We start from the raw sequence: 18,658 nt of genomic DNA on the forward strand, positions 1-18,658 counted from the left end.
ATCCAAACCCACTACCGCCACTGTGCACTCATGGGATTAGGAGTGTGCAAGATAACACCGATTGCCCTGGTCTGGAATCCTTCTGATTTTAAGCCTGTTGCCCATTCTTTGCCTGTCTTTGCTTGTTTTATTTTCCCTCTTTAACATTTGCTGAGCTGTTTCCTAATCAAGAGGATCAAGATAGTGGTAATCATTATGCTGGGAATCAACCCTACTGAACCATTTCTTTGGCTTTGCAGGTTTATTGTTCTTGTCCTGTTTTGGAGTGTCCACCATTTGTGTTGCATGGACAAGCCAGGACCACAGGAACTCTAATTTGTGTGGAGCTGAAGCTAGCTGAAGAAATTATTCACCACCTAACCAAGAGATGGAAATAGAGCTCCTAAAATTTGAATCAGAGGTCTTACTGACAGAGTTGGAGGCCTCACTTTGTTGGAGCTGGAGGCCCTAGTTCATGGACCTGGACATCCTGGTTGATGGCGCTGGTGTTTCTGGTTGATGGCGTTGGTGTTTCTGGTTGATTGTGCTGGTGTTTCTGGTTGATTGAGCTGGAGATCCTAGTTGATGGAGTTGAAGACTTTCATTGACTGAGCTGGAAGTCATATTGATGGACTTGGAGATCCTAGTCCTAGCAAAGGTTGTTGACACATAAATAGACCAAGGGAGAGTGAACAGTTAGGTGAAGTGTGATACAGGTATGACTGTGTATAAATAGACTGGTTAGGTTGCGGTTTTATTAATTTAAGTTGAGATAGTTCTTGATTGCTTTATCATTATAGAATTTCTTCAACGTCTACAATAAGAATTTTTTTTTGGTTCCAATTTGCTCTCCTCTCATCCCTAAAGGCTCTTGCTGGAGTCTTACTCATCCTTTCCACAGGTGCCAGCAATCCGCTGGTACTTCACCCAAGTGCCCATTCTTTACATGCAAGAGTTGGCATCAGCAGAATTGTATACCACCACAATCTATAACTTCATGACCCGACTTCATTCCTCACTCCTCGATTTCCATCAAACCAGAAGATCAACCCTGGTCAAGTAGGTCATTCCCACCAACACCAAGAAGTTGCATTTATATAGTGCCTTTAATGTATAAAACATCCCTAGGCACTTCACAGGAGCCTAATCAGACAGAAAATAACACCAAGCCAAAGAAGAAGACTTTTAGGATAGGTGACCAAGAGATAGGTCAAAGAGGTAGGTTTTAAGAAGGGTCTGAGAGGTGGAGAGGCAGAGTGAGGAAATTGCAGAGCTTAGGGCTTAGACAGCTGAAGGCATGGCTGCCAATGGTGGGATGAAGGAAGTGGGAGATGGACAAGAGGCCAGGAACTGTTCCATAATCTATAGAATTTTGGAAGATGACAACTAATGCATCCATTATTTCCATGGCTACCTCTTTTAGTATTCTGGGATGCAGATTATCAGGCCCTGTGGATTTATCGGCTTTCAGTCCTATTAATTTCTCCAGCACTATTTTTTTACTAATACTAATTTCCTTTAATTCCTCCTTCTCATTAGTCCCTTGGTTCCCTAGCATTTCTGGGAAGTTATTTGTGTCCTCCTCCGTGAAGACAGAACGAAAGTATTTGTTTTATTGCTCTGCCATTTCCCTGTTCCCCATTATAAATTCTCCCGTTTCTGACTGTAAGGGACCTACATTTGTCTTCACTAATCTTTTTCTTTTTACATACTTGTAGAAGCTTTTACAGTCCACATTTATGTTCCTTGCAAGTTTACTCTCATATTCTATTTTTCCCCTCTTAATCAATCTCTTGGTCCTTTTTTGCTGAATTCTAAACTGCTCCCAATCCTCAGGCTTGTTACTTTTTCTGAATTCAGAAAAAACTTATTGAAATAATTACTGAGTTCACTTCTAAATAACTTTATAGTTTCTGCCTCAATAACCATTTGTGGTTAAACACCATTTGAAAATCATTTAAGAAACTGTGAAGGGGGAACTGTAGGTTTTTTGCTAATGGATCAGCTAGGACGGGCCAACAGACCTTACTCATTGTTTACAGCTCAGAAAGAGGCCTTTGGACACATCAGTCCAAATTTTAACGTCCGGTGGGAGTCATGCGGACAGCGGGCTGAGACGCATGGGAAACCGTCCAGCCCTCCCCAGCGTGATGCCCGGGAGATTTTAGCTCCTGGGCCTCATCTGCATGGGCCCTATTAGTCTCTTGCATAAACCCTGCGGGAGCAGGCCCAAGGGGCTGAATGACCTACTCCCGTTCCTAATGTTCCTATGTAAACCTGATGGAAAGCGCTAGCTGGCTGGTGGGCAACAGCTGGATTTGGGATTGCAGGTGGCCACCGCTGGCTGTCAGGTAAGTGCTTAGGGGGGTCGGGAGAGCAGCGCAGTCGGGGGAGGGGTGGAAAGTCCGGAGTAGGAAAGGCCCACAAGGAAAGAGAAAAGAATTTAAAATGACTTACCTCTTCTGGACCTCTTGTGGCCCCAGATCCGCTTGCTGGCAAGTTGGCCTGGCAGAAAAGCCACAACAGCTTCCCGAGCAGACCTTGGGTTAAAATTGCTGTCAGGCCCATATAACATCATCGGAGCCTGATCTGTATATTTAAAGAAGGACCCCACTGCCTTCTATCAAGTGTCCCACTCTCCTTCTCAAAAGAGCAGGGTAAAGTTGCAACCTGCGGGATCGGAGGGGTTAAGTTGCTGCAGCCATTTTAACTGCTTGCCTGTCCGATTTCTGCCAGGTGGACAGGGTTAAAATCGGCCCTATCATGCCTGTGCCAGTTCTCTGCGATCCTGAATGTTACTATAAAATAAGGCAGGCAAGTAGGACTAGAGTTCACGAGTGAAAAATAAATTTAGAACAGATACAGAAAGAACTTCTTCATATAAAGGCTGGATAAATGTCTGGAATAACCTGCCAAGTACAGTAATAGAGGTGAACACTATAAGGTACTCAAAAGACTTTTGGATGTTTGGTTAGGATGGACTTCAGTGGACCCAATGGCCTTCTCATGGTCCTGGTCCTTCTTATATTCTTATGAAAAAGAACCATGGAATAAACTCATCATAAGTAGTTGGTGCAGCGGTAGATTCAGTCTGTGCTACAGTGATAGATTAACCCGGGGTGGGCACTGTTCCAGGCATCCAAGGGTAGGTCTATTCCTGGTTGTTCTGAGAATTTAGCTCATTCGGAAAACTCCCCAATATGGATGAACAACATCACCGTAAGAATTTGCCCTTGCATGGCCTGAGAGAGCTGCCTCTTTACTTGCACCTGCCTGGCACATCTGCCAATTCACTGGTGGAGGGGGAGGAGTGGGAGGGACAATGGCTGTTTTGGGAATTAACTCAGGGGTACTAAAATGGAAACATATCACTGCAGACATAAAAACAAGGTGACCTCCAGCATCGTGGACAGGGGCTTGAAGATATTTTAATGACTGATCTGACCTTCTCAAATGCTTGACAAACTGCAAAGAGCCTACTTACCAGTAACAGTTTGCTGCAAATATCATTCCTCTCCACCTTTACCTTTCTAAGTTCTGACAATGTAATTGGTTCCTTTAAAAGATTAACATCTTTAGGAACAAGAAAATGCCATTAAGTTCAACAAGCCTGTCCCTTTTACATAGTTCAACCCCACCCCTTCTCACCATATCCCTCAATCCTTTTTCTTCAGAACCACACTTGTCAGATGAACCCATTTACACTGTCCACTTCAATGACCTGCTCCAGCAACATTTTCCCAACTCTGACACCCTTTGGGAGTTCTCCCAGCATCTTGGCCAACATCCCTCCCTCGACCAAACAATAACTTAACTGCTCATTTATCTCATGTTTGTCAGTGGGATGTTGCTGGTGAAGAATAACTATCACACTGGTCTACAAAGCAACAGTCAGTGCTCTTCAAAAGTATTTCATTGTATGCTTTTTATTAATTCTCTGGACATGGGCATGGCTGGCGAGGCTGGTATTTATTGCCCATCCCTAGTTGCACTTGAGAGGATGGTGGTGGGCCTTCTTCTTGAACCTCTGCAGTCCGTGTGGTGTAGGTGCTCCCACAACGCTGTTGGGTAGGGAATTCCAGGATTTTGACCCAGCGACGATGAAGGAATGGCAAGATATGTCCAAGTTGGGATGGCGTGTGACTTGGAGGGGAACTTGGAGGTGATGGTGTTCCTATACACCTGTTGTCCTTGACCTTCTAGGTAATGGAGATCGCAGGTTTAGGAGGTATTGTCGAAGAAGTGTTGGCGAGTTGCTGCAGTGTATGTGACATTCAACTTCCTAATCTTTAATTTGAAGCTTTTAAAAAAAAACTTTTTTTGTAAAAGTTACTGCAGATAAAATGGGAAATAATGATGTTACACAACAGAAACACAAAGAGGCTCATTCTGTACAAGGAGTGCACGTATCCCATGAAATGGCAGCCATTTTAACACTGATTCCACAATTCATTATCCTGAGGATTTGACAAGACGTTATGTAAATGCAAATTCTTTTGTTTCTGAGACAGGGGAATTTTAACTGGGTGTGGGATTCGGATTGGCGGGATGGCAGGGCTTCCTTGCTCAGGCCAGAGTTAAAATTGCAGTAGGGGCCCGATGACATCTTCGGACCCCGATCTGTATATTTAAAGAATATTTTGTCCTTGCCGCCTGCTCAGGAGAGCAGGTTACAATGTAAGTCCTATTAGGGACATCGGCGGGTGAGTCACCTGGACGATTTTAACTGCTCCAACCGCCCCTTGATTGTCAGCAGACTATTCTACCACAGAGGGCACCACAGCAGAATCTAAACCTCTCCTCAACTGACATCCACAGATGCTCACACTTTCTAGTAAGCCTCGCTGGTGAGTGATCAGGAGCAGGAACTCTAGCTAACATTTCTCACCCTAGTCCCATGGTGCTGAGGTCAGTTTAACACCCTAACCACTGCCCCAGCTGAGAACAGCTGACTTAGCACAGACTGAATTATTCCCCTGCTTACACTGTGAACACTTGAAATGTTCAGATCCAAAATCGCGCATTTAAACGTTGCAGTAGCAGAGAGATTTGCACCTCTGTGCTCCGCTCTCGTTGTTGCCAGTATTAATCTGGCGGTGGTTCATCCAGTCAGCTCATTCTGCTCAGTGTCTGTTGGACCCCAGCCAGTGCAAATAATACACACTAAACCCGTTAAAGCTACCCTGCTACTGCCAGCGTATAACAAATGAAGTGCGGTGTCGAGCTGTGTTTATATTGCACCTCCCATTCATTCATCCTTCACACATCACAGCCAATCAATTACTTGAACGAAGTGCAGTCACTGTTGTTACGTAGGCAAATGCAGCAGCCAATTTGTGCACAGCAAGGTCCCACATACAGCAAATGAATGAATGACCTGATAATCTGTGTTTTCTTTTTGTTAGTGGAGGTTGAGGGAGGAATGTTCTTTGAATAGTGCCATGGGACTTTTTTTAAGTCCACCTGAGCAGTCAAATAGGGCCTCATCAAAAAGGCGGCACATCTGACTGTGTAGTACTCCTTCCGTAGTCTACTAACGTGTCAGCCTAGAATATGCGCTCAAGTTCATAGTGTCATTTTAGACCTAGAAATAACTTTAATTTTAGTTTCAACTCCGTCTACCTATGATCTTCAGAAGAAAATTAGTCCTAATTGGTCTTTTGTTACCAAATTTTAGTCATATTTTAGCTGTAGTTGATGGAACAGGGGGAATATAATCAAAAATATGGGCCACAAATTTCCTTGTGAGTTCTGCCAGACTCCTGTCAAAACTCCGGTGGAAGGCCCTGGAACTGGACAGGGACCGGATACGCTGTGTCCCTGTCAATTCTGGGAGTACTCATTCGGCCATGTAAGGAGCCTGCCCCTTGCAAGGCCATAGACACAGGTGGCAGGCACTCCATACACTGGGAGTCTACGCTTCCTTGCCCAGAAGGGACTGGAGGCTAGTACGCCAAGAGAGATGAGGCATGTAGGCTTCTGGAAGGGTGCAAGTGGGCTGACTGGGTTTGGGGGGGGGGGGGGTCCCATCCAGCAAAGTAGCCTAGATAAGGATAGGCTTCCTTATACAAAGGGCAGGGGGGACTCAATGGAATCTGGGGGAGAGGGGGCGGGCCTGGATCTCGCAAGAAGACGTCAGGAATATGCGTGTGTTGTTCACAGTTGTTTGCCAATAGCGTGCTGATGAGGTGCCTTTTCGCTAACCCCTGGGATTGTGGCCTGCGGATTTTTGGGACAGTAGTATTTTTTTTTACTTTTCACATTTTACTGCTGGTATTTTCAGAAATATTTTTCAAATTTATGTTTAAGAAATTCCCTAATTGTTGCTTCACTTCTCACAACTCACCAGGCCACAGGAAACATTGAGAATCACAAATGGGACTTAATTTCAATCCCCAATGTTTGTTCCAAAAGTTTTGGGCGACTGACAGACGACTCAGTTCTTGGAAATAATTCTAATTTTATTTTAGTCTCATCTCATTTCAATTTTAAGATGATATTTACATTTACTTTTCACAAATTTTGTCATCATTTTAATCTAGTGCTGAAAATACAGTAATTTTAGTCAAGAACCTTATTTCTCCTAATTTTGGTGACTATAAGAAGAATTTCTTACCGATGGACAAGAGGCAGGTGGTTGGCTATCAAGCTACCACCTTAATTGCTGCCAGCCAGCCACCAGGAGGCGAATGGGAGCACCCTGGTAAAGATCCCATTTCCCATCCTCTTTTGCTTTGCCTTACCCAGCCTGAGGCAGACAACTCAACTTAAACTTTTGCCGTTCTGCTCTGGGCTACTTTCTGGGGATTTTTAAAATTCATTCTCGGGATGGCGGCATCACTGGCAATTATTGCTCTGATATAGCTGAGTAGCATGCTTGGCCACCTCAGAGGGCAGTTAAGAGTCAACCTTTGGGGTTATATATAGGCCAGACCGGTTAAGGATGGAAGGTTTCCCTCCCTAAAGGATATTAGTGAACCAGATGGGTTTTTAACAACAATCTGACAGCTTTTGGTTATTTTTATTGATACCAGCTTTTCATTGCCAGATTTTTTTTTAAAACTGAATTCAAATTCTCAAACTACTATGGTGGGATTTAAACTCACGTTCTCTGGATTACTAGTCCAGTAACATAACTACACTATCATATCCATCTTTCTCTCCTTTGTCTTCTTCTGTCCCTCTGCAGCCAACAGGAGGGGTGCCTGACCTACCCTCAGACTGCTCCCTCTCTCCCCCCCCACCGCCCTGCAGCCAGGCACCAAGAGATGACAGGCACGGTCCAGTGTGACTCTTCCCACGAACTCCGCTCAGCAGCTTCACCTTCAATGTAGGGCTTAGTTTAGGATTAAAGAGACGGGGGTGTGAGAGAAAATGAGAGAAGAGTGAAAGTCATAATGATGGAGTTAGAGCTGGAGCCTGCAGCTGTTACTCACAGTGAGGGTTTACCATTGCTCTTGGTGCTAACATCACTATTCACGTTTTTCCAACAGGTGAGAAGATGACAGAGGATGAGGTGGAGGAGCTGATGGCTGGACAGGAAGATGACAACGGATGCATCAACTATGAAGGCAAGTTATTAAAATCAAAGTCAAGAGCTGGGCCCCATGGCACAGTGGATAACGGCAATGGCCTTTGTGGTACTGAGCCATACAGGCCAGGAAAGTCCCCAGTTTGCACGTGTGAAGTTTGTGTTGAATTGGGGTACTACATGATGGAAAGGGAAATATCACGCAGATTCTCAGTCCTGATTGCTATTTGATTACTTTTTAAAAATTCGTTCATGGGATGTGGGAGTCGCTGGCAAGGCCAACATTTATTGCCCATCCCTAATTGCCCTTGAGAAGGTGGTGATGAGCCGCCTTCTTGAATCGCTGCAGTCTGTGTGGTGAAGGTTCTCCTACAGTGCTGTTAGGAAGGGTGCCCCAGGATTTTGACCCAGTGACGATGAAGGAACGGCGATATATTTCCAAGTTGGGATGGTGTGTGACTTGGAAGGGAAATTGCAGGTGGTGTTCCCATGTGCCTGCTGCCCTTGTCCTTCTAGGTGGTAGAGGTCGCGGGTTTGGGAGATGCTGTCGAAGAAGTCTTGGCGAGTTGCTGCAGTGCATCCCGTAGATGGTAAACACTGCAGCCACGGTGCGCCGGTGGTGAAGGGACTGAATATTTAAGGTGGTGGAAGGGGTGCCAATCAAGTGGGCTGCTTTGTCCTGGGTGGTGTCGGGCTTCTTGAGTGTTGTTGGAGCTGCACTCATCCAGGCAAGTGGAGAGTATCCATCAACTCCTGACTTGTGCCTTGTAGATGGTGGAAAGGCTTTAGGGAGTCAGGAGGTGAGTCACTCGCCGCAGAAGACCCAGCCTCTGACCTGCTCTTGTAGCCACAGTATTTATGTGGCTGGTCCAGTTACGTTTCTGATCAATGGTGACCCCCAGGATGTTGATGGTGGGGGATTCAGTGATGGTAATGCCGTTGAAAGACACGGGAAGCTGGTTAGATTCTCTCTTGTTGGAGATGGTCATTGCCTGGCGCTTGTATGGCGCAAATGTTACTTGCCACTTATCAACCCAAGCCTGGATGTTGTCCAGGTCTCGCTGCACGCGGGCACGGACTGCTTCATTATTTTAGGGGTTGCGAATGGAACTGAACACTGTGCAATCATCAGCGAACATCCCCATTTCTGACCTTATGATGGAGGGAAGGTCATTGATGAAGCAGCTGAAGATGGTTGGGCGTAGGACACTGCCCTGAGGAACTCCTGCAGCAATGTCCTGGGGCTGAGATGATTGGCCTCCAACAACCACTACCATCTTCCTTTGTGCTCGGTATGACTCCAGCCACTGGAGCATTTTCCCCGATTCCCATTGACTTCAATTTTACTAGGGCTCCTTGGTGCCACACTCGGTCAAATGCTGCCTTGATGTCAAGGGCAGTCACTCTCACCTCACCTCTGAAATTCAGCTGTTTTGTCCATATTTGGTCCAAGGCTGTAATGAGGTCTGGAGCCGATTGGTCCTGCGGAACCTAAATTGAGCATCGGTGAGCAGATTATTGGTGAGTAAGTGTCGCTTGATAGCACTGTCGACGACACCTTCCATCACTTTGCTGATGATTGAGAGTAGACTGATGGGGCGGTGATTGGCTGGATTGGATTTGTCCTGCTTTTTGTGGACAGGACATACCTGGGCAATTTTCCACATTGTCGGGTAGATGCCAGTGTTGTAACTGTACTGGCACAGTTTGGCTAGAGGCGCGTCCAGTTCTGGAGCACAAGTCTTCAGCACTACAGCCGGGATGTTATCGGGGCTCATAGCCTTTCTGTATCCAACGCACTCAGCCATTTCTTGATATCACGTGGAGTGAATCGAATTGGCTGAAGACGGGCTTCTGTGATGGTGGGGATATCGGGAGGAGGCAGAGATGGATCATCCGCTCAGCACTTCTGCCTGAAGATGGTTGGAAACGCTTCAGCCTTGTCTTTTGCACTCACATGCTGGACTCTGCCATCATTGAGAATGTTCACAGAGCCTCCTCCTCCTGTTAGTTGTTTAATTGTCCACCACCATTCACCACTGGATGTGGCAGGACTGCAGAGCTTTGATCTGATCCGTTGCTTGTGGAATCGCATAGCTCTGTCTATAGCATGTTGCTTCTGCCGTTTAGCTGAAAAGTATGCATGTGCGGATGACGACAGGCTCAGGCTTGGCTGTGATGCCTTCAACAGTCGAAAGCAAGCTTGCAGGCCCCGTCTTGGTTCACACAAGGTGAATGGCCACAAGGCTTACCATAGGGCTATCAGTGTGCGTGGATACATACCCCAGCACCAGTCAGCAACTTCAGGAAAGGAGGGGAAAAAACTGGAATAATTAAAAATCATGGTGGAACACGCTGACTAGGCAGAGACATAGCACATTAATGGGCCTGGGTTTCATTCTCGCTTCGGTAAGCGCTACTGAAATTATCATAGGTACAAACAAATCTCTAGGAACAAGTCCTGTTTTGATCATTATTCCTGGGGGTTTGATTGATACTATCCTTTCATCTCTGGAACCTGAGTTTGGATCCAGCCCAGATTGATGGGATGAATGTCTCCTTTGTCAGCTGGCTATAAAGGTTGTACGTGAACTGAATTTTCAGTTCTGGCAAAGTTCCTAGAGGATGAGGCACACGGTAAAACTGCACAGATAATTCATTCTCCCTCAGGGACCAACAGTGTGGAAAATAGCATACAATTCAGACTGCTTCAGTCAGGCATATTCTTTAGAGGTTGGGGGCAGAGTCAAAGGACCTTGGAACTAACCTGTGCTGTATCTGACCTGGAAGGTACTTGCTGACAAATGTTCCATTCCCAGGACTCGGCTCCATCACCAGGACAGCATAAGTAATTTACTAAAATAGAGTCCAGTGCAAACCAGAGCTGGTAGACTTACAGCCCCGCTGATACCATCAGCTGAAACCTTCCTCCACACTGATCTATTAGAAAGAACTTGAATTTATATAGCACTTTTCACGACCTCGGGACGTCCCAAAGCGCTTTACGGCCAATTAAGTATTTTTGAAGCGTAGTCACTGTTGTAATGTAGGAAACATGACAGCGACTTGTGCACAGCAAGGTCCCACAAACAGCAATGTGATAATGACCAGATAATCTTTTATTGTGATGTTGGTTGAGGGATAAATATTGGCCAGGACACCGGGGAGAACTCCCCAGCTCTTCTTTGAATAGTGCCATGGGATCTTTTACATCCACTTGAGGGGGCAGGGGGGGCCTCGGTTTAACATCTTATCCGAAAGACAGCACCTCCGACAGTGCAGCACTCCCTCAGTACTGTACTGGAGTGTCAGTCTAGATTTTGTGCTCAAGTTTCTGGAATGGGACAGCACTTCCAGGGTAGGTACAGCATGAGTTAGATACAGAGTAAAACTCCCTCTACACTGTCCCATCAAACACTCCTAGGGTAGATACAGCATGGGTTAGGTACATGGTAAAGTTCACTCCACACTATCCTAACAAGCAGTCCCTGGGATAGCCAAGGTTATAAATGCTGTTTAAAGTACTTGGCTAGCCTTAATTAAGCTTCAAATGAAAGTGCGAGTCAAGAGCAGCCTCTACTGGCATAGAACCATAGACACCATAGAAAAGATACAGCACAGAAGGGGGCCATTCAGCCCATTGCGTCCGTGCTGGCTCAAAGAACAACCAGGTGCCCATTCTAATCCCACCTTCCAGCACCCGGTCCGTGGCCCTGCAGCTTACAATACTTTAGGTGCAGGTCCAGTACTTTTTAAAAAAGAGTTGAGGGTCCCTGCCTCTACCACCAATTTGGGCAGCGAATTCCATACACCCACCACCCTCTGGATAACATTTTTTTTCTCATGTCCCCTCTAATCCTTCCGCCAATCAGCTTAAATCTATGTCCTTTAGTTCTTGAACTCTCCGCTAGGGGAAACAGGTACTTCCTGTCTACTCTATCTGGGCCCCTCATAATTTTGTGCACCTCAATCAAGTCACCCCTCAGCCACCTCTGCTCCAAGGAAAACAACCCTAGCCTATCCAATCTCGCCTCGTAGCTGCAATTTTCAAGCCCTGGCAACATTCCTGTAAATATTCTCAGCACTCTCTCCAGAGCAATTACGTCCTTCCTGTAATGTGGTGACCAGAACTGTGCACAATACTCCAGCTGTGGTCTTACCAGCGTTTTATACAGTTCCATCATTACATCTCTGTTTGGTATTCTATACCTCGGCTAATAACGGAGAGCATTCCGTATGCCTTCTTCACAACCTTATCTACCTGTACTGCCACCTTCAGGGACCTGTGCACATGCATTCCAACCTCTAACCCTCTCAATATATTTCCGTTTACTGCGTATTCCCTTTTACTGTTTGCCCTCTGTAAGTGCATTACCTCACACTTCTCCGGGTTGAACTCCATTTGCCACTTTTCCACCCACTCCACCAACCCATTGATATCTTCTTGGAATCTACAGTTATCCACTTCACTATCAACTACATGGCCAATTTTTGTGTTGTCTGCAAATTTGCCAATCATGCCCCCTACGTCTTCTACACTGCCTACAGTTTTTCCCTAAACAGACCTATAGAGGTCCTGTCTATCTTCTCCTGGAAATCCACAGTTTCCTCTGAAGTACTATTCCATCTTGACAAGATAACAGTATCCCTCTGAGAAAGAAGAGAAGAAAGAAATTTATATTATAAAGCGCCTTTCATGATCTCAGGACGTACCAAAGCATTTTACAGCCAATGTAGTATTTTTGAAGTGTAGTCGCTATTGTAATGTAGGGAAACGCGGCAGCCAATTTGTGCACAGCAAGGTCCCGCAAACAGCATGACATAAATGACCAGATAATGTTTTTTCAGTGATGATGGTTGAGGGATAAATATTGGACAGGATGCTGGGAGAATTTCCCTGCTCTTCGATCTTTTACATCCACCTGGAAGGTGTCGTCGACAGTGCTATCAAGCGGCACTTACTCACCAATAACCTGCTCACCGATGCTCAGTTTGGGTTCCGCCAGGACCACTCGGCTCCAGACCTCATTACAGCCTTGGTCCAAACATAGACAAAAGAGCTGAATTCCAGAGGTGAGGTGAGAGTGACAGCCCTTGACATCAAGGCAGCATTTGACTGAGTGTGGCACCAAAGAGCCCTAGTAAAATTGAAGTCAATGGGAATCAAAGGGAAAACTCTCCAGTGGCTGGAGTCATACCTAGCACAAAGGAATATGGTAGTGGTTGTTGGTGGCCAATCATCTCAGCCCCAGGATATTGCTGCTTGAGTTCCTCAAGACAGTGTCCTAGGCCCAACCATCTTCAGCTGCTTCATCAATGACCTTCCCTCCATCATAAGGTCAGAAATGGGGATGTTCGCTGATGATTGCACAGTGTTCAGTTCCATTCGCAACCCCTCAGATAATGAAGCAGTCCAAGCCTGCATGCAGCAAGACCTGGACAACATCCAGGCTTGGGCTCATAAGTGGCAAGTAACATTCGCGCCAGACAAGTGCCAGGCAATGACCATCTCCAAAAAGAGAAAGTCTAACCATCTCCCCTTGACATTCAACAGCATTACCATCGCCGAATCCCCCACCATCAACATCCTGGGGGTCACCACTGACCAGAAACTTAACTGGACCAGCCACATAAATACTGTGGCTACAAGAGCAGGTCAGAGGCTGGGTATTCTGCGGCGAGTGACTCACCTCCTGACTCCCCAAAACCTTTCCACCATCTACAAGGCACAAGTCAGGAGTGTGATGGAATACTCTCCACTTGCCTGGATGAGTGCAGCTCCAACAACACTCAAGAAGCTTGACATCATCCAGGACAAAGCAGCCGGCTTGATTGGCACCCCATTCAACACCCTAAACATTCACTCCCTTCACCACCGTGGCACAGTGGCTGCAGTGTGTACCATCCACAGAGTGCACTGCAGCAACTCGCCAAGGCTTCTTCGACAGCACCTCCCAAACCCGTGACCTCTACGACCTAGAAGGACAAGAGCAGCAGGTAAATGGGAACAACACCACCTACACGTTCCCCTCCAAGTCACACACTATCCCGACTTGGAAATATATCGCCGTTCCTTCATCGTCGCTGGATCAAAATCCTGGAACTCCCTTCCTAACAGCACTGTGGGAGAACCTTCACCACATGGACTGCAGCGGTTCAAGATGGCGGCTCACCACCACCTTCTAAAGGGCAATTAGGGATGGGATATAAATGCCGGCCTTGCCAGTGACGCCCACATCCCATGAACAATTAATAAAAAAAGACACGGCCTCGGTTTAATATCTCATCTGAAAGACAATGCAGCATTCCCGCAGTACTGCACTGGAGTGTCAGCTCAAGTCTCTGGAGACCATGCTTCACTGGACACCTGGGTCCCACTGGAGCCCAACGCTAGCTTCACTAGATACCTGGGTCCCTCTCTCCTACAGAGAGTCCTGCAGTGAACTACAGGACTCTCTGTAGGCCTGTTTTCAACCTTGAGACTCACGGCACAATGGATACTAATATTGATTAAAAAATTTTTTTATTCGTTCATGGGATGTGGGCGTCGCTGGCGAGGCCTGCTTTTATTGCCCATCTCTAATTGCGCTTGAGAAAGTCATGGTGAGCCGCCTTCTTGAACCGCTGCAGTCCGTGTGGTGAACGTTCTCTCACAGTGCTGTTTGGAAGGGAGTTCCAGAATTTTGACCCAGTGACGATGACGGAATGGCAATATATTTCCAAGTCGGGATGGTGTGTGACTTGGAGGGGAACGTGCAGGTGGTGTTGTTCCCATGTACCTGCTGCTCTTGTCCTTCTAGGTGGTAGAGGTCGCGGGTTTGGGAGGTGCTGTCGAAGAAGCCTTGGCGAGTTGCTGCAGTGCATCCTGTGGATGGTACACACTGCAGCCACAGTGCACCGGTGGTGAAGGGAGTGAATGTTTAGGGTGGTGGATGGGGTGTCAATCAAGCGGGCTGCTTTGTCCTGGATGGTGTCGAGCTTCTTGAGTGTTGTTGGAGCTGCACTCATCCAGGCAAGTGGAGAGTACTCCATCACACTCCTGACTTGTGCCTTGTAGATGGTGGAAAGGCTTTGGGGAGTCAGGAGGTGAGTCACTCACCGCAGAATACCCAGCCTCTGACATGCTCTTGTAGCCACAGTATTTATATGGCTGGTCCAGTTAAGTTTCTGGTCAATGGTGACCATCAAGATGTTAATGGTGGGGGATTCGGCGATGGTAATGCCGTTGAATGTCAAGGGGAGGTGGTTAGACTCTTGTTGGAGATGGTCATTGCCTGGCACTTGTCTGGCGCAAATGTTAATTGCCACTTATGAGCCCAAGTCTGGATGTTGTCCAGGTCTTGCTGCATCCGGGCTCGGACTGCTTCATTATTTGAGGGGTTGCGAATGGAACTGAACACTGTGCAATCATCAGCGAACATCCCCATTTCTGACCTTATGATGGAGGGAAGGTCATTGATGAAGCAGCTGAAGATGGTTGGGCCTAGGACACTGCCCTGAGGAACTCCTGCAGCAATGTCCTGGGGCTGAGATGATTGGCCTCCAACAACCACTACCATCTTCCTTTGTGCTAGGTATGACTCCAGCCACTGGAGAGTTTTCCCCCTGATTCCCATTGACTTCAATTTTACTAGGGCTTCTTGCTGCCACACTCAGTCAAATGCTGCCTTGATGTCAAGGGCAGTCACTCTCACCTCACCTCTAGAATTCAGCTCTTTTGTCTATGTTTGGACCAAGGCTGTAATGAGGTCTGGAGCAGAGTGGTCCTGGCGGAACCCAACCCGAGCATCAGTGAGCAGGATATTGGTGAGTAAGTGCCGCTTGTTAGCACTCCCCTTGACATTCAATGGCATTACCATCGCCGAATCCCCCACCAACAACATCCTGGGGGTCACCATTGACCTGAAACTTAACTGGATCAGCCACATAAATACTGTGGCTACAAGAGCAGGTCAGAAGCTGGGTATTCTGCAGTGAGTGACTCACCTCCTGACTCCCCAAAACCTTTCCACCATCTACAAGGCACAAGTCAGGAGTGTGATGGAATACTCTCCACTTGCCTGGATGAGTGCAGCTCCAACAACACTCAAGAAGCTCAACACCATCCAGGACAAAGCAGCCTGCTTGATTGGCACCCCATCCACCACCCTAAACATTCACTCCCTTCACCAACGGCGCACTGTGGCTGCAGTGTGTACATCCATAGGATGCACTGCAGCAACTCGCCAAGGCTTCTTTGACAGCACCTCCCAAACCCGCAACCTTTACCACCTAGAAGGACAAGAGCAGCAGGCACATGGGAACAACACCACCTGCATGTTGCCCTCCCAGTCACACTCCATCCTGACTTGGAAATATATCACCGTTCCTTCATCGTCGCTGGGTCAAAATCCTGGAACTCCCTTCCTAACAATACCGTGGGAGAACCTTCACCACACGGACTGCAGCGGCTCAGGAAGGTGGCTCACCACCACCTTCTCAAGGGCAATTAGGGATGGGCAATAAATGCTGGCCTCGCTAGCGATGCCCACATCCCATGAACGAATAAAAGAAAACTCACGTGCTGCACTCCGCCATCATTGAGGATGGGGATGTTTACAGAGCCTCCTCCTCCCGTTAGTTGTTTAATTGTCCACCACCATTCACGACTGGATGTGGCAGGATTGCAGAACTTTGATCTGATTTGTTGGTTGTGGAATCGCTTAGCTCTGTCTATAGCATGTTGCTTCCGCTGTTTAGCATGCATGTAGTCCTGAGTTGTAGCTTCACCAGGTTGGCACCTCATTTTTAGGTACGCCTGGTGCTGCTCCTGGCATGCTCTTCTACACTCCTCATTGAACCAGGGTTGATCCCCTGGCTTGTTGGTAATGGTAGAGTGAGGAATATGCTGGGCCATGAGGTTACAGATTGTGCTGGAATACAATTCTGCTGCTGCTGATGGCCCACAGCACCTCATGGATGCTGAGTTTTGCGCTGCTAAATCTGTTCTGAATCTATCTCATTTAGCACATGTTGGATGGTATCCTCAGTGCGAAGACGGGACTTCGTCTCCATGAGAACTGTGCAGTGGTCACTCCTACCAATACTGTCATGAACAGATGCATCTGCGACAGGTAGATTGGTGAGGACGAGGTCAAGTAAGTTTTTCCCTCGTGTTGGTTCGCTCACCACCTGCCGCAGGCCCAGTCTGGCAGCTATGTCCTTCAGGACTCGACCAGCTCGGTCAGTAGTGGTGCTACCAAGTCACTCTTGGTGATGGACATTGAAGTCCCCCACCCAGTGTACATTCTGTTCCCTTGCTACCCTCAGTGCTTCCTCCAAGTGGTGTTCAACATGGAGGAGGACTGATTCATCAGCTGAGGGAGGGCGGTAGGTGGTAATCAGCAGGAGGTTTCCTTGCCCATGTTTGACCTGATGCCATGAAATTTCATGGGGTCCAGAGTCAATGTTGAGGACTCCCAGGGCCACTCCCTCCTGACTGTATATCACTGTATATCAATTTGAAACCAAAGAGTTGATAATTGCTGTAATCACACCTCAGGTATGAGCCAAATCTTCTACATTTAAGTTTTAAATCAAAGAATTAATTTTCTTTCTTGTTATTTCACAGCTTTTGTGAAGCACATCATGGCTGGCTGAAGACTGGGAGTTTCTGGTGAGCATGTTTCCTCTGCTGAGAAGACTGATTTATAATTATTAGTGCTGTGTATGCTATGGAGGTTGCCTATTAATCAAGTTTGGTGACTTGCACCACAAGATTTGGGGGTAAATGCCACTGGGGTCTGGCCTAGCGTTGGAGTCCACTGATGAGCTTGTAAGGGGTGGAGCCGCCACCAACCCTAAACAATACCATTTATGCAGGAAGAGGCAGGGTTGAGGACTCCCAACACTGGACGTTCCCAACTCCCAGGGATTCCACCATTTCTTGAGTGGCAGTACATCTGGTCCAGGCTGACAAACGGTGGAAGTGGGCCCCACCTGAGAGTGTGGTCTGGAACCCCCTCGCCTCCCTGAAGAAAAAAAGGAATTTCATTTTAAATGATTTAAATTCAACCATTTACAAATTCCACCACTGCAGTTTGCAGCCTCTTGGGGCAAGCAGGTGTCCGAGATGATCCCCTGGTGGCATGGGTCCTCACTGGGGGTATTTAAATTAAGGACCTCCCCTGATTCCTGGTGGGGTTAGAGGTGGAGGTCCTTGGCAGACACATTCCGCCTTTTTCGCTAGGACACACCCACCCCGTATGCATTTTTCCCCCACTCCTCTGAAGATGATCTTCCTGGGCCTCACGATGAGTCCAGCGGACCAGATGGCCAGGCAGTATGCTCCCAAACGAACGCTGCTCTGGCCTGGTTGTAAGGAGGTAAGTGAGGGTGACACTCCCTTCATGAAGGGAAGTCTCCACTGGGGCCTCGCCACAGCAATGTGACACGACACTGATACATTGGTGGTGCTGAGGGAGAGGTCATGAAGGCAAATCCACATCTCACCAATTTACATCTTTGCTTCAATACACTACCATTCTTGGGGAACGAGAGGAAATTAACAAGTGAGTAACACCAGATCCTTAGTAGCCATATACCAAGCAGCACAAGCAGAGACCAAACAAGTTGATGGCTGAACCGATCTACTGGCTAACTAATATCTCACAGTGAAGAACGAAAAAAATGTACTGGCTGGTGTAGCAGTGAGCCGTACAGATCAGGAACATCCCAAGTCCAATCTCCAATCTGTGTTGAGCTAGCTGGTTTCAGCCAAGATAGCATTTAAGGCTCGTAGGTTGAAGTCTGTCTCCATGGGCTAGGGGAGGGAAAAATCAGCCTGGGTTCCTGTTCCTAATAAATATCCGATGAATCCTGCTGGAAGTACATGTGTGTGGATGTCAGGTAACAACAGGATTGGGATTTCGAAAAGCCAGCTGACACTCATTGTCGGGCCACACATCAGATGCAGTGCAGTGGTTATCGTACTGGACTAGCAATCCAAAGGCCTTGAGTCCAAATCGCACCATAGCAAGTTGTGAAACTGAATTCAATAAATCTGGTAATTTAAAAAAAATATTTTTTATTCATTCTCAGGATGTAGGCATTGCTGGAAAGGCCAGCATTTATTCTCCATCCCTAGTTACTCTGAGAAGGTAGTGGTGG

General features: G+C 47.1%; 1 protein-coding gene and 1 long non-coding RNA gene across 6 annotated transcripts in view; one reads left to right on the forward strand and one right to left on the reverse strand.

Moving 5' to 3' along the window:
• Positions 1 to 18,658, forward strand: part of LOC137312445 (myosin light chain 3-like) — a 46,228-nt gene that overhangs the window by 24,239 nt on the left and 3,331 nt on the right. The window contains exons 5-6 of the mRNA XM_067979001.1: positions 7,473 to 7,550; positions 17,121 to 17,165. Coding sequence (XP_067835102.1) covers positions 7,473 to 7,550; positions 17,121 to 17,149 — 107 coding nt within the window. The 3' untranslated portion in view covers positions 17,150 to 17,165. The remainder of the gene's footprint in view (positions 1 to 7,472; positions 7,551 to 17,120; positions 17,166 to 18,658) is intronic.
• LOC137312456 (uncharacterized) overlaps positions 3,890 to 18,658 on the reverse strand; it is a 56,083-nt gene continuing 41,314 nt past the window's right edge. For 3 of the 5 annotated variants that reach the window (XR_010960746.1, XR_010960747.1, XR_010960748.1), the window contains one exon: positions 3,890 to 4,279. This is a non-coding gene — a long non-coding RNA (uncharacterized lncRNA). Of the gene's footprint in view, positions 4,312 to 18,658 lie in introns of all 5 variants that reach the window. The other 2 variants (XR_010960745.1, XR_010960744.1) reach the window with 1 other exon arrangement.

This window comes from Heptranchias perlo, chromosome 3, assembly GCF_035084215.1.
Source record: "Heptranchias perlo isolate sHepPer1 chromosome 3, sHepPer1.hap1, whole genome shotgun sequence".
NCBI lineage: Eukaryota > Metazoa > Chordata > Chondrichthyes > Hexanchiformes > Hexanchidae > Heptranchias > Heptranchias perlo.